The 23,196-nt window shown below is 43.2% G+C and overlaps 4 protein-coding genes across 4 annotated transcripts; 1 reads left to right on the top strand and 3 right to left on the bottom strand.

The window, feature by feature from the left end:
• Positions 1 to 362: 362 nt before the first annotated feature.
• On the top strand, positions 363 to 4,385 carry LOC129604296 (keratin-associated protein 5-4-like). The gene is made up of 2 exons (XM_055510079.1): positions 363 to 1,328; positions 1,832 to 4,385. Exon 2 carries the CDS (start codon positions 2,792 to 2,794, stop codon positions 3,992 to 3,994), a length of 1,203 nt encoding a protein of 400 aa, XP_055366054.1. The 5' UTR covers positions 363 to 1,328; positions 1,832 to 2,791; the 3' UTR covers positions 3,995 to 4,385.
• LOC129604330 (mucin-2-like) lies at positions 4,120 to 10,293 on the bottom strand. The gene is made up of 6 exons (XM_055510270.1): positions 10,267 to 10,293; positions 9,443 to 9,668; positions 8,353 to 8,916; positions 7,709 to 7,960; positions 4,238 to 4,860; positions 4,120 to 4,143 (listed from the first exon to the last, which is right to left on the bottom strand). Exons 1-6 carry the CDS (start codon positions 10,291 to 10,293, stop codon positions 4,120 to 4,122), a joined length of 1,716 nt encoding a protein of 571 aa, XP_055366245.1.
• Positions 9,686 to 15,495, bottom strand: LOC129604295 (acidic mammalian chitinase-like). The gene is made up of 13 exons (XM_055510078.1): positions 13,468 to 15,495; positions 12,758 to 12,789; positions 12,640 to 12,666; positions 12,322 to 12,526; positions 12,176 to 12,232; positions 11,824 to 11,974; positions 11,607 to 11,731; positions 11,396 to 11,519; positions 11,131 to 11,313; positions 10,935 to 11,051; positions 10,687 to 10,819; positions 10,379 to 10,476; positions 9,686 to 9,807 (listed from the first exon to the last, which is right to left on the bottom strand). The coding sequence occupies exons 1-12, from the start codon at positions 13,488 to 13,490 to the stop codon at positions 10,397 to 10,399; spliced, it is 1,257 nt and encodes a 418-aa protein (XP_055366053.1). The 5' UTR covers positions 13,491 to 15,495; the 3' UTR covers positions 9,686 to 9,807; positions 10,379 to 10,396.
• A 151-nt stretch (positions 15,496 to 15,646) lies between these two features.
• Positions 15,647 to 23,110, bottom strand: LOC114859395 (probable chitinase 10). Its single transcript, XM_029157498.3, has 23 exons — positions 23,070 to 23,110; positions 22,929 to 22,986; positions 22,813 to 22,842; positions 22,518 to 22,722; positions 22,305 to 22,361; positions 22,039 to 22,204; positions 21,841 to 21,965; positions 21,619 to 21,742; positions 21,346 to 21,528; positions 21,152 to 21,268; positions 20,705 to 20,837; positions 20,365 to 20,630; positions 18,612 to 18,699; positions 18,509 to 18,535; positions 18,204 to 18,408; positions 18,041 to 18,097; positions 17,799 to 17,964; positions 17,596 to 17,720; positions 17,402 to 17,525; positions 17,015 to 17,197; positions 16,816 to 16,932; positions 16,588 to 16,717; positions 15,647 to 16,513 (listed from the first exon to the last, which is right to left on the bottom strand). Exons 2-23 carry the CDS (start codon positions 22,951 to 22,953, stop codon positions 16,236 to 16,238), a joined length of 2,931 nt encoding a protein of 976 aa, XP_029013331.2. The 5' UTR covers positions 22,954 to 22,986; positions 23,070 to 23,110; the 3' UTR covers positions 15,647 to 16,235.
• Positions 23,111 to 23,196: the final 86 nt, after the last annotated feature.

Here is a 23,196-nt window from a genome sequence, read left to right as displayed (position 1 = left end):
GCTTCATAATATTTGAATGGCACGTATTGTATGAAAGAAAAACAAACAGTCAGGCCAAGAGTCAGATGAGCAACAACATCCATTTGGTAAAAATTCTGGATGACTACTGGGATCTTTACGGTTACTGTAGGCTTTTGCTACAGTGCCACCTGGTGATTACAGGTTGCTACTGTAAATTACAGGACTCAATTCTGGAAAGACTGGTAGTGTTTTGTTGTTGTTGTTGTTGTTGTTGCCAGAGAGGTAAAGAATGCGCTTCTTTATTCTATGTTTTATTGAATCGGCTCTTTCTAGCGGGTTCCTGCTTCTAGAAAGAGAAAACTGAGTGAGTGGAATTCAAAGAATGCTATAAGATCATCAGAGCGGAGTCGATCCCACTGCTCACAGACGTCTGCTGGAGTTAGTGGAGCATCGTCTCGATCAGCGCCCAGGATTAGGATCAGGGGAAGGCTGGTCTCATTTCACTTCTCTTGTGTGCTTCAGATTCTCTGCCTTTCTTGTTTAGGGGGTCTGTGTTTGTGGGTGAACCTTTCCAGCCATCAGTGGAATATGAGGTTTCAGTTTTCTCTTGTTGATTTAATAAGTCGTTGTTGCTCTCTCTTGTAGCCTTTCCCAGGATCTAGTAGGTTCTATAGTCAAACAGTACAGTAACAGTTATTGTGGTACAATAGTTTCACATATATAGTACTTATGTGTTTCAGTACCAGTCAGGGGTCACTTACATATTAATATTGTATATAGTTTTATAGTGTAGTATATAGTTTTTTACATTGCTTTTTACACTGTATTGAAAACAATTGTTTAAACATGGGGATTTATTTATTTATTGTAATAATTATTTTAATATTATATTTAAACTATATATCAATGAATGATGTCTTGCTTCAGCTGATGTATATCACACGGTGACGGTATCAGAGGGCTGTAGTGACCCTGTCCGGCCACCAGGGGGCTCTACTCTGCTTTGATCCGGACCTGCTGCGGGGCCACGCCGACAGTCACACCAGACACTGACTGACCCGCAGTCCAAGATCCCAACGATCAGATGGTTGAAGACCATCATCAGCGTTGTCTTTGGCACGCTCTTCCTGCTGTTCACTAGCATCTATAAGGACTCTTTAACCGGACGTAAATGTCGGGCTTCGACTTGCGCGCTGGGAAAAGAGCAACGACCTCGTTGACCCAGACGCCGTCCGGATCCCCGCAGCGTGTTTGACAAGCGGCTCCGGAGGTGGAGCGAAGCTAGCTCATCACACTGCAAGCGTGCTGCTAGCCTCAGCCCGACTTAGCTGAACCGGTCAACAGCAGCTAACAGTATGGTGAAAAAGGTGAGGCCACGCTGAGTTATGTCAGTTATGTTGCACAGACACGAACTCTGTAAATGAAACCACGCTACTGTGAAAATAAACCACGACAGCGGGAAACTCGCCATAATCCGAGTCACGTGTCACGTACCTGTAGCATCTTCATGGCATCATTTCAAAAGCGTTTTGTTGGCACTGGCTGCAAACCGGTTGTGAAGACAGGAACCGGTCTGGTTACCATGGAGATTTATTTTGTGTTGCCAGTGTTGTGGTTATACACTTGTGCCTTTAAGTGACTTAAGATTAGATAAGATAGTATGTTATTTTCTTATCTTATCTTATCTTATCTTATCTTATCTTATCTTATCTTATCTTATCTTATCTTATCTTATCTTCAAAGGAAAGGGGCATAATTTACAGTAAAATGAATTTCAAATAAATGATTTTGTGCTTTTGTTGTTATTAAGCAAATCTGCACATACTGTAACTGGCATTTATTTGAATTTTTTGTTGTTCTCTTTGTTCAGCTCTCTATACAGCAACAGCATCACTGGTGCATTTCAAGTGACATCGGTGATGGAAATTTTGGAAAATGTAGATTACGATAGCTTGTGACCTTGTGCTTCTGACTGGTCTTTGATAACAAAACTTGATCACCCACATGTAAAAAAACAGCAAGATTGGAATAAAAAATTAAATGTTATAAAGATGCACCCCTTATTAAATCTTATTTTTATTAATTAAGAAAAAAGTGCAAAATAAATCAGTGTTTAGTGACTAGAGTAGTTTACAGAATAAACAGTAGATAACATATAAATACATATCGGTATAACATGATAAATACAATAATACATACCGTAAGGCTATATACTGTAGAAATAAGAGATGCAGAATAATTTTCTTAAATATCAATATAATAAATGTTCACAATAACCCTATGCTTAAAGTGTATATATATTAAATACTTTACTAGCAATGCCTGTATTTGTTGATTGGACTTTGCTACTTTTTTTTTTATTTCTAAGATTTGCTAGCAATGTGTAAAATAGTTTCAAAGCAACTCCTTAAGGTTTGTCACAACAATTGCAACTTGGTTTGTAAATCAAGGTTTTTTGACATGTCTGGATAAAGGTAAAACCATTGGAACACTGGTAAAATGTATTTGAGTTATGAGGGTTAATGTAGTTCCCATCGCTCTTTTCAGTACAGAAATTAGCTGGAGATGTTGTGGTTGAGGTGGTGGGTACTAGAGGTATGTTAGTGGGTTCTGTTGCTGGCGTTCTTGTGATGGTGGTTTCTGGAGTTGTGGTGGTTGGTACTGGGGTGGTTGTGTGTTTTGTGGTGGTGTGTTTGTTATGTGGTGTTTTTGTCGTGGTGTGTTTTGTATGTGGAGTTTTTGTTGTGATGTGTTTTGTATGTGGTGCTTTTGTGGTGGTCGGCGCAGGAGTTGTGGTGGTTGGCGTTGAGGTTGTAGTGGTGTGTTTTGTATGTGGTGCTTTTGTGGTGGTCAGGGGAGGGGTTGTGGTAGTCGGCGCTGGAGTTGTGGTGTCTACTGTTGTTGTGGTGATTGGCACTGGGGTTGTGGTGTCTACTATTGTTGTGGTGGGGGGCGCTGGAGTTGTGGTGTCTACTGTTGTTGTGGTGGTAGGCGCTGGAGTTGTGGTGTCTACTGTTGTTGTTGTGGTCGGCGCTGGAGTTGTGGTGTCTACTGTTGTTGTGGTGTCTACTGTTGTTGTTGTGGTTGGCGCTGGAGTTGTGGAATAAGCGACTGTTGTTGTGGTGTCTACTGTTGTTGTGGTGGTAGGCGCTGGAGTTGTGGTGTCTACTGTTGTTGTTGTGGTCGGCGCTGGAGTTGTAGAATAAGCGACTGTTGTTGTGGTGTCTACTGTTGTTGTTGTGGTCGGCGCTGGAGTTGTAGAATAAGCGACTGTTGTTGTGGTGTCTTCTGTTGTTGTTGTGGTCGGCGCTGGAGTTGTGGTGTCTACTGTTGTTGTGGTGTTTACTGTTGTTGTGGTGGTTGGTGCTGGAGTTGTGGTGTCTATTGTTGTTGTGGTGTCTACTGTTGTTGTTGTGGTCGGCGCTGGAGTTGTGGTGTCTACTGTTGTTGTGGTGTCTACTGTTGTTGTTGTGGTTGGTGCTGGAGTTGTGGTGTCTACTGTTGTTGTGGTGTCTACTGTTGTTGTTGTGGTTGGCGCTGGAGTTGTGGAATAAGCGACTGTTGTTGTGGTGTCTACTGTTGTTGTGGTGGTAGGCGCTGGAGTTGTGGTGTCTACTGTTGTTGTTGTGGTCGGCGCTGGAGTTGTACAATAAGCGACTGTTGTTGTGGTGTCTACTGTTGTTGTGGTGGTAGGCCCTGGAGTTGTGGTGTCTACTGTTGTTGTGGTGTCTACTGTTGTTGTTGTGGTTGGTGCTGGAGTTGTGGTGTCTACTGTTGTTGTAGTGGTTGGTGCTGGAGTTGTGGTGTCTATTGTTGTTGTGGTGGTCAATGCTGGAGTTGTGGTGGTCGGCGCCAGAGTTGTGTTGTCTACTGTTGTTTTGGTGGTCGGCGCTGGAGTTGTGGTGTCTACTGTTGTTGTGGTGGTCGGCGCTGGAGTTGTGGTGTCTACTGTCGTTGTGGGGGTTGGTGCTGGAGTTGTGGTGGTGGGCGCTGGAGTTGTGGTGTCTACTGTTGTTGCGGTGGTCGACGCTAGAGTTGTGGTGTCTACTGTAGTTGTGGTGGTCAGTGCTGGAGTTGTGGTGTCTATTGTTGTTGTGGTGGTCGGCACTGGAATTGTAGTGTCTACTGTTGTGGTGGTTGGTGCTGGAGTTGTTGTGTCTACTGTTGTTGTGGTGGTCGGTGCTGGAGTTGTGATGTCTACTGTTGTTGTGGTGTCTACTGTTGATGAAGTGGTGGTTTCTGGAGTTGTTGTGTCTACTGTTGTTGTGGTGTCTACTGTTGTTGTGGTGGTCGGTGCTGGAGTTGTGTTGTCTACTGTTGTTGTGGTGGTTGGTGCTGGAGTTGTGATGTCTACTGTTGTGGTGGTCGGTGCTGCAGCTGTGGTGTTTTTTGTATGTGATGTTTTTGTGGGGGTGTTTTTTGTATGTGATGTTTTTGTGGGGGTGTGTTTCGTACGTGGGGTTTTTGTGGGGGGGTGTTTTGTATGTGGTGTTTTTGTGGTTGTGTGTTTTGTATGTGGTGCTTTTCTGGTGGTGTGTTTTGTATGTGGTGTTTTTGTGGTGGTGTGTTTTGTATGTGGTGTTTTTGTGATGGCGCGTTTTGTATGCGGGGCTTTTGTCGTCGTGGTTTCTGGAGTTGTGTTGTCTACTGTTGTTGTGGTGGTCGGCGCTGGAGTTGTGGTGTCTACTGTTGTGGTGGTTGGTGCTGGAGTTGTTGTGTCTACTGTTGTTGTGGTGTCTACTGTTGATGAAGTGGTGGTTTCTGGAGTTGTTGTGTCTACTGTTGTTGTGGTGTCTACTGTTGTTGTGGTGGTCGGTGCTGGAGTTGTGTTGTCTACTGTTGTTGTGGTGGTTGGTGCTGGAGTTGTGATGTCTACTGTTGTGGTGGTCGGTGCTGCAGCTGTGGTGTTTTTTGTATGTGATGTTTTTGTGGGGGTGTTTTTTGTATGTGATGTTTTTGTGGGGGTGTGTTTCGTACGTGGGGTTTTTGTGGGGGGGTGTTTTGTATGTGGTGTTTTTGTGGTTGTGTGTTTTGTATGTGGTGCTTTTCTGGTGGTGTGTTTTGTATGTGGTGTTTTTGTGGTGGTGTGTTTTGTATGTGGTGTTTTTGTGATGGCGCGTTTTGTATGCGGGGCTTTTGTCGTCGTGGTTTCTGGAGTTGTGTTGTCTACTGTTGTTGTGGTGGTCGGCGCTGGAGTTGTGTTGATCAGTTCTGGAGTTGTGATGGTTGGCGCTGGAGTTGTGGTGGTCGGTGCTGGAGTTGTTGTGTCTACTGTTGTTGTGGTGGTTGACGCTGGAGTTGTGGTGTCTACTGTTGTCGTGGTGGTCGGCGCTGGAGTTGTGTTGATCAGTTCTGGAGTTGTGATGGTCGGCGCTGGAGTTGTGGTAGTCAGTGCTGGAGTTGTTGTGTCTACTGTTGTTGTGGTGATTGGCGCTGGACTTGTGGTGGTCGGCAGTAGTGTTGTGGTGTCTACTGTTGTAGTGGTGGTTGGCGCTGGAGTTGTGGTGTCTACTGTTGTTGTGGTGGTCGGCGCTGGAGTTGTGTTGATCAGTTCTGGAGTTGTGATGGTTGGCGCTGGAGTTGTGGTGGTCGGTGCTGGAGTTGTTGTGTCTACTGTTGTTGTGGTGGTTGACGCTGGAGTTGTGGTGTCTACTGTTGTTGTGGTGGTTGACGCTGGAGTTGTGGTGTCTACTGTTGTCGTGGTGGTCGGCGCTGGAGTTGTGTTGATCAGTTCTGGAGTTGTGATGGTCGGCGCTGGAGTTGTGGTAGTCAGTGCTGGAGTTGTTGTGTCTACTGTTGTTGTGGTGATTGGCGCTGGACTTGTGGTGGTCGGCAGTAGTGTTGTGGTGTCTACTGTTGTAGTGGTGGTTGGCGCTGGAGTTGTGTTGATCAGTGCTGGAGTTGTGATGGTCGGCGCTGGAGTTGGGGTGGTGGATGCTGGAGTTGGGGTGTCTACTGTTGTTGTGGGGGTCGGTGCTGGAGTTGTGGTGTCTACTGTTGTTCTGGGGGTTTGCACTGGAGTTGGGGTGTGTTTTGTATGTGGTGGTTTTGTGGTGGTGTGTTTGGTATGTGTTGTTTTTGTGATGGTGTGTTTTGTATGCGGGGCTTTTGTGGTCGAGGTTTCTGGAGTTGTGGTGTCCACTGTTGTTTTGGTGGTCAATACTGGAGTTGTGATGGTCGGTGCTGGAGTTGTTGTGTCTACTGTTGTGGTGTCTACTGTTGATGTGGTTGTCGGTGCTGGAGTTGTTGTGTCTGCTGTTGTTGTTGTGTCTACTGTTGATGAAGTGGTGGTTTCTGGAGTTGTTGCGTCTACTGTTGTTGTGATGGTCGGCGCTGGAGTTGTGGTGCGTTTTGTATGTGGGGTTTTTGTGGTGGTGTGTTTTGTATGTGGTGTTTTTGTGATGGTGTGTTTTGTATGTGGGTTTTTTGTAGTGGTGGTTTCTGGGGTTGTGGTAGTCAGTGCTGAAGTTGCGATGGTCAATGCTGGAGTTGTTGTGCTCTTTGGATGTGGTGTTTTTGTGGTGGTGCGTTTTGTATGTGGGGTTTTTATAATGGAGGTTTCTGGAGTTGTGGTGGTTGGTGTTGGAGTTGTGGTGGTTGACGCTGGAGTTGTGGTGTGTTTAGTATGTGGTGTTTTTGTGGTGGTATGTTTTCTATGTGTGGTTTCTTTGGTCCCGGTTTCTGTAGTTGGGGTGGTTGGTTCTGTGGTTGTGGTGGTCGGTGCTGAAGTTGTGGTGGTCGGTGCTGAAGTTGTGGTGGTCGGTGCTGGAGTTGTTGTGTCTACTGTTGTTGTGGTGGTGGTCGGCGCTGGAGTTGTTGTGTCTACTGTTGTTGTGGTGGTCGGCGCTGGACTTGTGGTGGTCGGCAGTAGTGTTGTGGTGTCTACTGTTGTAGTGGTGGTTGGCGCTGGAGTTGTGTTGATCAGTGCTGGAGTTGTGATGGTCGGCGCTGGAGTTGGGGTGGTCGGTGCTGAAGTTGTGGTGGTCGGTGCTGAAGTTGTGGTGGTCGGTGCTGGAGTTGTTGTGTCTACTGTTGTTGTGGTGGTGGTCGGCGCTGGAGTTGTTGTGTCTACTGTTGTTGGGGTGGTTGACGCTGGAGTTGTGGTGTCTAGTGTTGTTGTGGTGGTCGGCGCTGGAGTTGTGTTGATCAGTTCTGGAGTTGTGATGGTCGGCGCTGGAGTTGTGGTGGTTGGTGCTGGAGTTGTTGTGTCTACTGTTGTTGTGGTGATCGGCGCTGGACTTGTGGTGGTCGGCAGTAGTGTTGTGGTGTCTACTGTTGTAGTGGTGGTTGGCGCTGGAGTTGTGTTGATCAGTGCTGGAGTTGTGATGGTCGGCGCTGGAGTTGGGGTGGAAGACGCTGGAGTTGTGGTGTCTACTGTTGTTGTGGGGGTCGGTGCTGGAGTTGTGGTGTCTACTGTTGTTCTGGGGGTTTGCACTGGAGTTGGGGTGTCTACTGTGGTTGTGGTGGTCGGCGCTGGAGTTTTGGTGTGTTTTGTATGTGGGGTGTTTGTGGTGGTGTTTTTTGTATGTGGTGTTTTTGTGGTGGTGTGTTTTGTATGTGGTGTTTTTGTGGTTGTGCGATGTGTATGTGGTGGTTTTGTGGTGGTGTGTTTGGTATGTGTTGTTTTTGTGATGGTGTGTTTTGTATGCGGGGCTTTTGTGGTCGAGGTTTCTGGAGTTGTGGTGTCCACTGTTGTTTTGGCGGTCAGTGCTGGAGTTGTTGTGTCTACTGTTGTTGTGGTGTCTACCGTTGATGTGGTTGTCGGTGCTGGAGTTATTGTGTCTGCTGTTGTTGTGGTGTCTACTGTTGATGAAGTGGTGGTTTCTGGAGTTGTTGCGTCTACTGTTGTTGTGATGGTCGGCGCTGGAGTTGTGGTGCGTTTTGTATGTGGGGTTTTTGTGGTGGTGTGTTTTGTATGTGGGGTTTTTGTAGTGGTGGTTTCTGGAGTTGTGGTAGTCAGTGCAGAAGTTGCGATGGTCAATGCTGGAGTTGTTGTGCGCTTTGGATGTGGTGTTTTTGTGGTGGTGCGTTTTGTATGTGCGGTTTTTATGATAGAAGTTTCTGGAGTTGTGGTGGTTGACGCTGGAGTTGTGGTGTGTTTAGTATGTGGTGTTTTTGTGGTGGTATGTTTTCTATGTGTGGTTCCTTTGGTCCCGGTTTCTGTAGTTGGGGTGGTTGGTTCTGTGGTTGTGGTGGTCGGTGCTGAAGTTGTGGTGGTCGGCGCTGGAGTTGTTGTGTCTACTGTTGTTGTGGTGGTTGACGCTGGAGTTGTGTTGATCAGTTCTGGAGTTGTGATGGTCGGCGCTGGAGTTGTGGTGGCTGGTGCTGGAGTTGTGGTAGTCGGTGCTGGAGTTGTTGTGTCTACTGTTGTTCTGGTGATCAGCGCTGGACTTGTGGTGGTCGGCAGTAGTGTTGTGGTGTCTACTGTTGTAGTGGTGGTTGGCGCTAGAGTTGTGTTGATCAGTGCTGGAGTTGTGATGGTCGGCGCTGGAGTTGGGGTGGTGGACGCTGGAGTTGTGGTGTCTACTGTTGTTGTGGGGGTCGGTGCTGGAGTTGTGGTGTCTACTGTGGTTGTGGTGGTTGGCGCTGGAGTTGTGGTGTGTTTTGTATGTGGGGTGTTTGTGGTGGTGTTTTTTGTATGTGGTGTTTTTGTGGGGGGGTGTTTTGTATGTGGTGCTTCTGTGGTGGTGTGTTTGGTATGTGTTGTTTTTGTGATGTTGTGTTTTGTATGCGGGGCTTTTGTGGTCAAGGTTTCCGGAGTTGTGGTGTCCACTGTTGTTTTGGTGGTCAATACTGGAGTTGTGGTGGTTGGTGTTGGAGTTGTGGTGGTTGACGCTGAAGTTGTGGTGTGTTTAGTATGTGGTGTTTTTGTGGTGGTATGTTTTCTATGTGTGGTTTCTTTGGTCCTGGTTTCTGTAGTTGTGGTGGTCGGTGCTGAAGTTGTGGTGGTCGGCGCTGGAGTTGTTGTAATGGTTGGCGCTGGAGTTGTTGTGTGTTTTTTATGTGGTGTTTTTGTGGTGGTGTGTTTTGTATGTGGGGTTTTTGTAGTGGTGGTTTCTGGGGTTGTGGTAGTCAGTGCTGAAGTTGCGATGGTCAATGCTGGAGTTGTTGTGCTCTTTGAATGTGGTGTTTTTGTGGTGGTGCGTTTTGTATGTGGGGTTTTAATGATGGAGGTTTCTGGAGTTGTGGTGGTTGGTGTTGGAGTTGTGGTGGTCGACGCTGGAGTTGTGGTGTGTTTAGTATGTGGTGTTTTTGTGGTGGTGTGTTTTCTATGTGTGGTTTTTTTGGTCCTGGTTTCTGTAGTTGGGGTTGTTGGTGCTGTGGTCGTGGTGGTCGGTGCTGAAGTTGTGGTGGTCGGCGCTGGAGTTGTTGTGTCTACTGTTGTTGTGGTGGTTGACGCTGGAGTTGTGTTGATCAGTTCTGGAGTTGTGATGGTCGGCGCTGGAGTTGTGGTAGTCGGTGCTGGAGTTGTTGTGTCTACTGTTGTTGTGGTGATCGGCGCTGGACTTGTGGTGGTCGGCAGTAGTGTTGTGGTGTCTACTGTTGTAGTGGTGGTTGGCGCTAGAGTTGTGTTGATCAGTGCTGGAGTTGTGATGGTCGGTGCTGTAGTTGTCGTGGTCGGCGCTGAAGTTGTGGTGGTCGGCGCTGAAGTTGTGGTGGTCGGCGCTGTAGTTGTGGTAGTAGGTGCTGGCGTTGTGACTATTGTTCTTGTTGTTGTCAGTGCTGGAGTTGTTGTGGTGTGTTTTGTATGTGTGTGTTTTGTAGATGGTGCTGGAGTTGTTTTGGTGTGTTTTGTATGTCTGTGTATGTGTTTTGTAGATGGTGTTGGAGTTGTGGTGTTGAAGTCTGTAAAACACAATTTCATATTAGCGCTGGCTGATACGTGCTCACAATGTATTATAATATTATATGAAATATTGCAATGACCACATTTATGAGTGTATAAAAAACAAAGCACATCAGCATTACTACAGAGTTTACTAGTGCAAACAAAACGAAGGATGATTCCGTCTGTCTCCCACAATGAAATCCTGTCACTGATGACGATCTACGTGTTCTAAGTGTAAATCCTCAGTAGAACATAGCAGCACTTGAGTTCATGAAAATCTAAAATAACAACCCTGTCAGGAATGTGCCTGTGCTTGACCCACTTTCGTTTTTATTTTTGCTAAATCCTCTTCTCACCTGCTTAATTCCACGTTCACATCCTGTCACACACTGTCTCGTGTTTTAGATTTGTAATTAGTCCTGCATTTAGACCTGCCACTCACTTGGTCTCGTGACCTGATTGTTTGCACCCGTCACCCTGTCGGTCAGCATTCTAACATTCATTCCTGTAAGTCCTATCGGTTGATTTTTTTAACTTTTGCATCAACCTTGTCCCAGTTGGTCTCTCACCCTGTATTTTCAGATTTACCTGTTTTATTCATCATTATTATATTTGTTGCCATGTGCTGGTGGGCTTGAAGTACCTACTGAGCTCCCAGGCCATTATTTCAGGCACCTTTTGTGCACCTTTGGAACAAAAATAAATAGTATGCCTAATGTAATTAAACAATGTCCCAATATCACTTTTCTTTCTCATGTATAGCCGTACTTTGTGTCAAGGTAAATGCTGAATAATAGCACAATTTTAATATGACTACTTCAAAACAAAATCAGCACACAAGTATCTTTATCCTCTTATGACATTAACTTCAACCAATTCATATTACTGTTGTTTACCTAAAATCAGTTCAGAACTCAGGAATCTGATGAAAGGGTTAATCCCCTGGTTACAGAACTCCCCTCTGAAGTCGTCCAGGTCCAGAGACCAGACGAAGGCTCCACCGAAGTTGTTTGCTTTAATGTAACTGACCTGAGGATGAGGAAGAAAAAGCTCGTACAGCTAAACCTAGATATAAACGGATGTGTTCACACACTTTTTAATATACAGTATAGCAGTCTAGTATGTATTAAACATGAATAATTACCTTGATCGCAAGACTGCTTTGAGTGTCAAATCCAACCCACTGATCCTCTGTGACACTGAAGAAGACTTCCTGTTTAGCAATCCACTCGATTTGACCCCTTTGAATATATAGACAGGTCTACAAAGAAGGATGTGATGTCTTAAATTAAATATTAATTAAATAGGCAAATTTATTTAGAGTTAGTCCACTCGTTTACCTCATAATAGGCCCAGAAGCCGTTTTCACCAGTGTAGCAGCCTTCTTCACCCGGACCGTTAGCAGGTGCTCCAACACCTGTGGCTGAGGAAGCGAGTGTAAAGGCTCGTCCATATGCTGCTAACCCCATGATGAGCTTTTGTGCAGGTGCCCCCTGGTCCTGCCAGAACCGCATGGCGTAGTCCTAAGATGTGGAGAAGAGGCTGTTAACAGAGTGATGCACAGTCCAGGAAGCTCCTAGTTATTAGTCCCATCCTGATACTTGCAGTGTTAAGGTAGATGTTGTTTCCAGTGTCTTGTGATCCCTGATATAGGGGGCTATGATGCCCTGTGACATTTTCCCAGGGGCCGTGAAAGTCAAATGTCAGCACGAGTAGGTAATCAAGGGACCTGTTAAAATATCGATGAGATTAGAAATATATTATAGTATAAAATGAATTGCATGTTTAGTGAAGTAGTGCTTTAAGCTAGTATTACGTGGCAATCTGTGGTACTTCATAACTGGCACTGATGACTGCTTTCTCAGCAGAGACGCTAGCAGTGAGAATTAGTCTTTGGCGGTAAGTTTGAATCCCTTCATCCTCAAAAGCACCAAGAAGTTCCTGTACGAGAGACATGTTTCAAAAAAATTTTCAGATCTTTGACAACTTTAACATATTGCAGAGTCTATAATAATTAGAATTCATGATCTCACCTCGCACAACATTGTGAATGCCTGTTTGTCACCTGGTCCAGGGAACCTCCAGTCCACGTTGATCCCATCAAACCCAAAGGTTCTCAGTTGTAAGACAGCAGACTGGATAAACGTGGATCTGGTTGTTGGTGTTGACGCCATCTTACTAAACCTGATAAACATTAATACTGTACATTAATTGACACCAATACAATTAGAGGTAACATGTGTATGCAGCAGGTTGCGGTGCTGTCTCAATCACACCACCACAATATTAACACAGGTAATATGGACTAATTAATGTTTTCATTTAGGTAATATACAGTAAGATGAGACCAAACCTCAAGCAAATGGTTCACAAACTCTGACTTACTTTTGTATGTTAAACGTCACTCCACCAACTGATAACAGGGTTTTGAGCTGTGGATTTCTGTTGCAGTAAAAACATGGATTATATGACAAAAACTAAAGGGAAATAGATTAAATACTGCATGTAAAGTACTTAAAGTAATGTTTGACCTGGTTTTGAGCCTGTTCAAGGACTTGTAGTCTATTAAGTCAGAAGCGTTGAAGGGAACCAGTTCATTCGTAGAGCTGATGTCAGCGGATGTGTAGATAATGTGGGTGCACAGTTTTGGATCAATGTCTGAAATCGTAAACTCGCCTTGTGCGGCTCTGGTTTCCGCTGAGCGGTCAAAGTAACACACCAGCATGGAAGAAGAGGCTGAAAGAAGGTGTAACACATTGCTTTTTTGTTTGCCAGCAGCTACTTAGAAATTATTCAAAGTAACATTTACTGTGACTGTTTCATGGTCTTTTTTAGACACCTGAACTTACCCAAGCTGATGATCATCAAACAGAGACCTTTAAGGTGACATATTAAAAACAAATCATGAAATAATCTTATTTACTGTAACATGTTCAACCTTTAAATAGGTTTCTTCATTAGCCTCACCTGCTGTTAGAATTAGCCTGCTCATGTTGGCACTACAGCAAGAAAGAAAAGTAAAAGCACAAAATTAGGATTAGGACAAAATATTCTGCATTTATTAACCATAAAATCTTAACGTCGATGTAGTAAACAGTCACTCAGTCAATTTTTAAGCATTATTTAAAGCATACTTTTATGTAGGGCTGCGGTCTGACCAAACAGCTCCTGTAGCAGCATTGGCATCTCTGATCTCTGTTATTCTTGGCTGACTTAATGTTTTTCTGTGTGTGGGTGAGTGTGTGTGTTCCTTTTCCAAGTTACTTTACCTATTCAGAATGACCTCAATAGATCGATTATTTACACCAGACATCCTCAAGGTATGGCTAACCTGAAGTTTGCTACATTATATACAACTACCAGAATTGCCTGTTTGAGAAAAAAATAAATTATTCGAGCTTTGGTTTTTAATCATTAGAGTTTTTAATTATTAGAGTGTAAGCAATTCTAATGATTTATTAACATGCATTTAAAAGTTTCAAAATCTTAGTGTCATGTAGATGCTCATTCACATGTTACAAAAATGAGATGCAATAGTTGCTTTTTAAATTCACGTCAGACTTGATCCATGTCTGTTTGTCGTAGCTGTTGCTTAGATATGAAATTGTGCATTTTAAAACATCATGCATTTGAACAGATGTTGAAAACAAAACATAAACAAACAAGAAGATACTCACCAAGATAAGAGTTCACAAAGCATGGACTGTCGTACAGCAGTGACTGGTTACTGACTAATTGTCGGGCTAATGAAAATATGGGTGTAGTTTTAATAAGTTGTGTACACGTTTGGAATGTACAGTGGGTGGGGAGGGAAATTAGTGACCTAAAAAGGTTAAAGAAGACACTGCACATCTTCACTGCTACATATATAATACCAATGTTTTGCCAAGACTGCAACAAAGCTCAATTAATTCTTTTATTTGTTCTTTGTGTTAATGTGTTAATGACACTAAACTAATGAGTTGTGCTTTCACCAGACACAAAGCACTGGCATCATAGGCCATCATTCTTAATTCATCTAATGCTCAATAAATAGTTTTGACATGTACATTACAAAGACTTTAACACATACATTTACAACCTAATAGATCGTTGTCATTCATTCTCTCAGTAGTGTGATGTTTTAGTAACAACCTACTCTACAACATGAAATCAAAATTAAATTATTTTTAATGACTTAATTGACACCTGACACAAATTCACGTGTTCAGAACAGCAGCAGCTTTTCACTGTTGTGGTGCAGAACTACGTCACTCTACTACTCTACTAAAGCGCATTTCTGCATAAATCATGGATCTTCCAACAGAGCTGATTTACGAGCTTTTCAGATTGTTCCTCATTTTTCAAATCTTTGTTTCATTATGATGCAAAGACAAACAATCATTAACAATCATCAAGTAATACATTAAAGAATGCTCCTGCATTAAAGAATGCCGGTACGAATGCTCATTAAACTCCAGCTATATGGAAATCTCTGCTTGCCTACCCTCATGTCTATGTACAGATCATTCCAGATATACACTATGTGCCCTGCTAAGAACTAGAAGACTCATAACCTACTTTTTAATACTATACTCATACTCACAGTATAGAAGTGATTATTTTTAACTCATTCATATCATAATTAAAGCCTTTATTCCATCAGTATTATACGGACCTTTGGGGTTGATATACATTATGATACAAGAAAAATGCTTTCCTCCTATGCTTTGTGTTTGGGGTCACCAGTATCCTGAACAGAATGTTTTTTTTCTTTAATTGCAGGGCATTTTTACAGTGGATGGGTAATTCTAGCTGTACTGTCATGTTTTGCTGTGATTTACTGTATACTGACGAGTGATGGAGATGGGCAAGAGGTCGTGGGAGACTAGGTGACATACTTTGTTAAATGACGTTGCAGAAGGTGTTTGGCTTGTTCACTTTCATTTTCTGAACTGAAACTATTTCGATTTGAATGTTGAGGTTGGATCATTTACAAAGGCTGACAGGTCAAAACATGTGAACATGTCTTTGTTTTCTTTGAGGGTTGAACGGAATGTGTGAAGGCTTTCCCTTTAAAACAACTTTCATGACCCCAGGCTGATTGGGTGTATTCTTCAAGTGCTACTGAACTTCTCAAAGTTCAGTAGCACTTGAATTAAATTAGTTTAATAAATAGCAAGATTTAACTTACGTATTGTCCCTGACAATATTTACAGTATCGGTACAAACACAGAGAAACACTTTGGGTTGTTTTTGGTGCAACGTTTTTCTTTGTCTTGGTTTATTTGAAATTTTATTATTTTTTTTAAGTTTGTTAAGCTAAGCACATTAACCACATTAGAAATGCTAAATGAATGAAGCTAACATTATGTGTTTTCACGTGAACACAGTTTAACCCTGCATTTGGCACAGAAGCTACTAGTTGCATTTTTACAGTGTGGCGTTTAAGGAGGAAGAATCACAAAAAAAAATATTTTACAAGCAGGTATTAAAGTGGTTTGGTTGACGTGCCGCATGCACCAACACCTGTCTCACCCTTTTGGTAAACAATGCTAATTCACAGATTTACTAACCTTACTAACCTACTAACACAACAACAGAACAGATGCATGTTTGAGCATCATAGTTGGGATCCGAACGATTATTAAGCATTATGTGATTATGTATAATAATATATATGCATACAGTAGGTGTATGTACATGAATGTATTTATGTATGGGTGTATTGTATGCATGCCTTATCAATAATATTAGATATTAGTATTATATTAATTTAACCATTAACAACAATACTAAAGTTATTTACTTGATTTACTACTCCCTTACCTAAGGTGTACATTTTTTGCCTGTTTATATTATATTATTGTTTTCACACACACACACACACACACACACACACACACACACACACACACACACACACACACACACACACACACACACACACACACACGTGAGCTTAACCTGTCCACCAACTCCCACATGATGGCGATGCATGAGGCAACTCCCTACATTGTCTACCTGCGTGTTGAGGGCAGTAAAAATGAATGAAATGAGGATGTTTGAGGAAAATAAGAATCCAGGATTCCAGCATTGCTGTTGCATGAGTTTCCTAAACAATAAGATGTAAATGCTTTTGATCAACGTAGTTTACTAATTTTAGATGAACTCAGCTCGTGTGGCTCTGCTAGTGAGGCCAGGGACTGCTAAAGGCAGACAAACGAAACTAGATAGACAGGAACAGAACATAAAACAGAGGAACGTTAATGGGGACAGGACACCGCATGAAACAGGGAACTGATGACATGGGTGTGGGTGATGACAGTGATTACACAGGAACTGAACCTAGACAGGAAGTGGCATCATACCACCAGTAAGAGAAGGTAATAACCATTTACCAAACTACTGAATGCACTTTATTAACTTCTCTCTGAGACGAATAACAGTAATCACAGCCCGTGACCTACATGACAATGGGGGGCCAGTCGCAGCACTTGCACGTGTCTCGAAATACTAAATTTGCTGGGCATTGCATGACCCAGGTGCGGCCATGCCCACAGCTGTAATATGAATGTGGATCATTGGGCTTGACATAGAGCCCACCAGGCTTTGTGGCACAGAAGTTGTCGTGCGCTGATGAAGTACGTCCCGGGGCAGCTGTTGCTTGCACTTGGTCTGTGTTTGTAGACTGAGTCACTTTCGGCTCTGGAGTCAAAGGATATTCTGTAGTGGAAGGAGCAGCTGGAAAATTAAAAGGAGTCACAATCAAAATCAAAGGTAATATTTTATTAAGTGATTATATAATTTAGACTAACCTGTCAAAAGAGAGTGAATGTGGCTGATGAGGGGGTAGTTTCCCTGTCCACAGAACTGTCCTTTGAAATCATCCAGATCCAGAGCCCAGACAAAGGCTCCTCCAAATCCGTTGTCTTTCAGGTAACGCACCTGAGATAAAACACAGTGAGATACTGTTCTTCAACAGCCTTTGCATTGTAACTTTGTATTTACATGTAACTTCAGCAACATTCATACAGAAACCCTACCTTAGTCTCAAAACTTTCTCTGCTGTCGTATCCAACCCACTGATTTAGTTTGGTGGCGTAGGGAACCTTCTGATCCTCCATCATGGTGACAGTCGCCCCTTGAAGAAAAGGGCAAATCTGAAAACAGATAGACATTCATGATTTTACATAAATGTGTTTCAATACTGTATACTTTAGCTCTAAATTACAATGGTCTGACCTCATAATAGGACCAGAAGCCAGCCTCCCTTGTAAAAGCACCAGCAGCAGCGGGACCGCTGGTCGGTGCACCGACGCCACTGGACTGAGTCGACAGTTGAAACGTTCGTCCATATGTGGCAAACCCCATGTTTAGTTTCTCTACAGGGGCTCCCTTGTCCCGCCAGAACCTCATAGAGAAGTCCTGAAGTGTAGCAGAGCAACAAGTCACCATTTAGATGAGTTACATACATTTTTCTTGTGCCTAAACTCTATTCCAGACCATATGCTGTGATAAATTGGTGACTGGCTCAATAGCAGCTTGAATTGTCTATAACACTTGAATAGAGAAGGAAAGCGTATGTTCACACTTGTAAAAAAAAAAAAAAAAGCTCATCTTTGCACTCACAGTATTTAAGTAAACATTGTCGCCGGTGTCATGGGCTCCTTTGTATAAGGGGCTGTTATGTCCTGTCACTGTATCAAAAGAGCCATGATAGTCATACGTCATCACATTAATGAAATCCACGTACCTGAGGGAATGAGCAAAGAGGTCAAGAGCAAAGAAGGTAACAACTACTACTGATGTGAGGTGTAATGTACTTTGCCATCTCTGCGATGTCGTATCCAGCATCGATGGTTCCTTTCCCAGCAGCAACAGCAGCAGAGATAATTAACCGGGGCTTGCCGGATGCTCTTCCTTCGGCCGTATAGGCCTCCAGGAGTTCCTACACGCCACACAATGAAGCAGAGGTTACTTCATGGTGCAGTAAACATCATGCTGGTGCAGACGTTCTGCATCAGACCTGACATATCACAGTGAATCTCTGCTTGTCCTCCACAGGGCTGCCCCGTGCGCCGGGGTATTCCCAGTCCAGGTCCAGCCCATCAAAGCCGTATTTCCTCAGTAGTTTGATGGAAGACTGGACAAAGGTGTTTCTGTTGGCTTGTGTTGACACCATTGTAGTGAATCTAGAGAAGGGGAGTGATCAAGAAGTATCAATATACAGAGTATTCATATTTGATTGTTCTATAGTGAACTTCTCACTTTTGTGTCCCGAAGTTCCAGCCTCCCACTGCCAACAGTGTTATAAGATTTGGATTTCTGTGGAAATTAACATATGCAGACAGGAGAAGCAATTTAGGTTTTGGGATATCGTATAACAAATATCACAGCACTGTAAAAAATATATATAAAATCCTGTACTAGCCTCTGTTTGAGTCCATTAAAGGACGTGTAGAGTTGATCATCATTCCACTCAATAGTGACCAGTTCATTGACGTCGTTAATGCCAGAGAAGGCGTAGATCAGGTGTGTACACAGGTTCGGATCAATATCCACAGGCATAAACTTCCCCTCTCCAGGTCTGTACTGGGACCAGTTAGTGAAATAACACACCAGTCTGGAGGGTGAACCTGAACAGGGAAACATATTCCTTTGAACACTAACCAACAAGCTGATGTTGAATGCCACTGCAGTTGTTTATGGTTGTATCTGTGTAACGTATGATCTCACCCAAGCCGACCAGTGAAAGGCAGAGACCTGTGAGCAGCAGATTTACTCAGTAAATATCAGAATACAGCATAGAAGGAAGTAGGAACCTTGTCATGAGACTCACCTGCAGTTAGAATCAGCTTGATCATGGTAATTGTGCTTCGATGAGCTCTCACTACTGGTAAATGGGAGAGCCAAGCAGCTTGGTTTTGCTAATGAAATAAAGATCTATGATAATGAATAACCAGAGACAACATTTAGGCAGGCATTGCATCACCCAAGTCAAACAAGAGGCTCTGATAAAACACAATTAACCCTTTAACTAAAACGAGAAGTTTCACAACTTCTGTTCCTCAAAACAAAGGTTATGCAGTTATGAGTGTTACTACTTAGATACAACATATTACACATTCTGTCCACCAGAGAGCACAGACTGCTCAGTGGTCAGCAATGAATGCATTAATACTGTATGTTTAGAGAAACCGATGCCAGTGCTCCTCTCTTTATCTGAGGGTAGATGCTGTTTAAGCTTAAGAAGCTTTGTTACTGTCTCAAAAGACTTGCAGTAAGTTGTTTTCTTTTCTCACCTGCATGATCAACTCAGAAACTGAATACGTAAAGGTCAAAGAATTTATGAGGCTTGGAGGAAATAATTTATGATGCCCTGCCTTTATGTTCTCTATGCTAATATTTGCTTTGCTTCTTCTGCTTCAGCCTTTGAACCTTTGTTCTCGGTAACCTTTACTCCTGCCCTCTGGTGGCTGCTAATGTCACTAACAGTTTTTTTTTTCAGATCTTACAATGTTTGTCTGTAGTATGTCAGTGTTTTGTTCCAATACCTTTAAATTTAGTTCACAGCTAAGATTTTATTGCTTGCATTTATGGATTAGACAAATCAAACGGCAGACCATTATTTTATGCTATTATTTAAATTCTACAGCCACCTTATAATGTATTAATTTAGTTATTTATTCCTTCTCCAGGCACTAATAATAACCAGCCTTCTTCCTTGTTACACATACAGTAGCATCTACTGTAGCAGGTCTCGTCTTCTTCATCCCTTCAACCTTTAATCTTTTCCTTAAGCCTGTTTTTGTCTTGGGCCTTATTTGTTCTCATGTACCACTCTACATTATGTGGTTTTTGTTTGACACTGAGCCTTCATGTTTAAGAAGCTAATGTGGGATTTTACTGACCTCTGTGTATTAAAACTGAAATAGGTTGCATCTTTTTTTTCATTCTATGATTAATGTCTTACAGTCTGGTGGTTACAGTGTGTTGGAGCAATATTCAAAAGCATGAACCGTCTGTTGAATGATGATCTCACTCCATTGGGTGAAATAATACAAAGCTGTAACTCACAACAGTCTGAAGAATGAACGAAAACATGGCTGAGATGTAAAGTAATAGCCTCTGAAGTTTATATATTAATCTGATTGTAACCATGATATGTGACAGCAGAGGTTTTCAATTTATGGCTACAGTTGGACAAGAAAAAGGCAACAGGAAGATTAATGACTTATAAAAACCAAATCAATTGTTTAATTGTGATAACATGTAATAACATAATAACAACTTCAACAAATGCAACGTTAACACAGTAGTTTGTTACAGTAGGTCACAGTAAAATGTACTGAATGGAAGCTGCTACTCAGTCTGTGTGTCATTTGCTGTGTTTGCACCATTAGCTCGCTGTGCATCTTTGTCATTTAGGTGCAGTTTAGAATGTTGTGTCAAGTCAACACTAATCTTCACAAATTAAAGTTTCTATATACTAAAAAAGAAAAAAAAAAGATCCTAATGTATCACATAAAAAAGGATTTAGATTTTGTTCTGATTAGGACAAATCTCTTCATAAACTATCTGTTTCTTTAAGGCCAGTCACAGCACTTGCAGCTGTCACTAAAAACTAGATTAATGGGACATCTGTGGAGGTGTGTGTCTTGGCTGTTGCACTGGTAAAACGTGTTCCTGTCCTCGTCATTCTGGTAGAGCCCATCTACTTTCCCGGCACAGAAACCACTTACAGACTCAGTTGTAGTGCTGGGTTTACCAGTGGTGGTGGTTTTGCCAGTGGTCGATGTAGTATTTGTAGTAACTGGTTTAGTGGTAGTCACTGGTGGATGCGTGGGTGGGGGCACATCTAATAGGGTGAAAGACATTTACAGCTGATGAAACATACACACTTGAAGACAGCTGAGGTTCGCTTCTGCTTACCTGAATCCAAAAGGGAGCGCAGGTAACTGATCAGAGGGTTGGGCCCTTGTCCACAGAACTGTCCTGCAAAGTCGTCCAGGTCCAGAGACCAGACGAAGGCTCCTCCAAAATTGTAATCTTTCACAAATTGTGCCTATAGGAGATCAGAGTATTTTTGTTACTGTCATCTTATGCGTCGTATCACATCATTTGCACATAACCAACATCTGATAAACATCTTAATAAGCAACTGTTTTTATTTTAGCTGTTTAATCTGTGGTTGTGTAATCTGTTATGTGCTGCGTTTGCAGGTTCTCTGAGTCACCCTGTACTCAGTATAGATCAATATAACTAAGTCAGGGAGATGCTGATAGGCTGCAAGTGGGACTGGTGATATATTGCCTTTATCTAGTTTGACTGTATAGTCTCCATAAATGTCGATGTAATGGGTCATTAGCTATTTATTACCTTGATTGCAAAGCTTTGCCTGTTATCAAATCCAACCCATTCATTGCCTTTAATGGCATAGGGAACCATTTGTTCATCAATCCAGCGAACACTGCCTCCTTGGAGGAAAGTGCAGATCTGTAGGGGGATGAAAGGGATGCTTAAATATACAGGTCTTCACGTCTGTATACTGTCTTTGTCAAGTGTTGTTTTACCTCATAGTAGGACCAAAATCCTGCTTCCCGGGTGTAGGGTCCAGCGGAGGCCGGACCGCTGGCCGGCGCCCCGAGTCCGTCGGCTGCTGATAAAGTGCGGAACGTGCGTCCGTACGTCGGAAAACCAACAATCAGCTTTTCCACGGGAGCGCCTTGATCTCTCCAATACTTCATGGCAAAATCCTAAAAGACATCGAATACCAGCCGTGATGCTGTGTTCATGTTCTTTGCTTCACGGGGCAGTAAGTAGATTCTGCTTAGGACTTTACTCACCACATTGAAGTAGACGTGGTCGCCCTGATCTTCGGGGCTGCGGAACAGAGGGCTGTTGTGGCCTGTGTGCGAGTCCCACGCTCCGTGGAAGTCATAGGTCATCACATTTATGAAGTCAAACACCCTGTGTGACAAACACAGTATGACATGAGAAATACGTGACATTAGAACAAAAGATGCTTCAACGCTACTCAGTTCTGGCTCAGCTGCAAATGAACTCACTTTGACACTTCAGGAATCTCGTAGCCGTTGTCAATGTTTGCCTTCCCAGCAGCCACTGCAGACGTGAGCATCAGTCGCGGCTTCCTGGTCTCAGCAGCTTCTTTTTCGAAGGCAGCAAGTAATTCCTGGGTGCAGAATGGAAGCAGGTGAGGCTAACTGTGTCAGACATGCCATGTGACGAGGTGCCACCAAACCGACCTGGCAGAGCACCGTAAACCTTTTCTTGTCCTCTGGCGGGCTTCCTCGTGCTCCAGGGTACTCCCAGTCCAGGTCCAATCCATCAAAGCCATAGAATCTCAAGAATTTGATCGTGGACTGGATAAACCTCTGGCGATTAGCAGGGGACGAAGCCATGATGGTAAATCTGTAAACACATCAGACACTTGCTCTTTAGGGTCTTTTATAATATTGAAAAGGTTAAGTGAGCAACATGACACACTGATGGTGCAAGCTGATAGACTCACTGTGCTGTTCCAAAGTTCCACCCACCAACAGCCAACAGAGTCTTCAGTTCAGGGTTCCTGCAAAATGCAAATTTACAAATAAGCATAAATAAAAGTACAAGTAAACCAAGCACAACTGTTGAAGCACAACAGTAAAAACCAGCAAATAAAGGTTCAAAGAGTCACAGGTTTGAACAGTAAGAAATTGTGGGCATGACTCATGTTTCTACTTGCCTGTGCTTGAGGTCATTGAAGGCTTTGTAGAGAATGTCGTCGTTCCACTCGTAGGTCGTCAGCTCGTTCGTGGGGCTCACGATTGCGAAGGCGTAGATCAGATGTGTGCAGAGGTTGGGGTCTACGTTGGCAGGCAGATACTTGCCAACACCTGGTCTGTACTGGGACCAGTTGGTGAAGTAGCACACCAGCTTCAGTGAAGACACTTTGGAAAAGATGAAAATTCTCAGAGTCATTAAAAGTCTTAGAGTCATTCAATTGTATGAACATGAAGAAATAAACAGTGAAGCCATACCTATTTGAAGGCACAACAGAAGGGACAGACCTGTAAAACACAGACAGGGTTTATATGTAGACGTCCCTCCACAAAGTTTATGTCTGATCTATTAACACATGAAAAATCCAGGTTACCCGTGAGGAGCGTTAGCCGAGCCATGTTGTGTCAGGTGCCTCGTTTCCTCAGAGCGATCTAGAAGAAGAAGTTGTAAAGACTTTTCTAAAATGCAAAGGATCTTTCAGGCAGACCTAGATTCTGTACTAATGGTGACCCACCTGTTTGCAGCTGAGTGGCCTCTTGGACCTCTGATCCACCTCAGAGTCCTTTTTATAGACCCGATAAGACGAGGACAAAGGCTGGCTCCATGTTGGGTGAGAAAGTTTAACTCTCACCAGAATATTA

The sequence above is a fragment of the Betta splendens genome, chromosome 7, assembly GCF_900634795.4.
Source record: "Betta splendens chromosome 7, fBetSpl5.4, whole genome shotgun sequence".
In the NCBI taxonomy this organism is placed as follows: domain Eukaryota; kingdom Metazoa; phylum Chordata; class Actinopteri; order Anabantiformes; family Osphronemidae; genus Betta; species Betta splendens.
The sequence above is the reverse complement of the archived record's forward strand: the minus strand, read 5'-3'. Positions and strand labels throughout refer to the sequence as shown.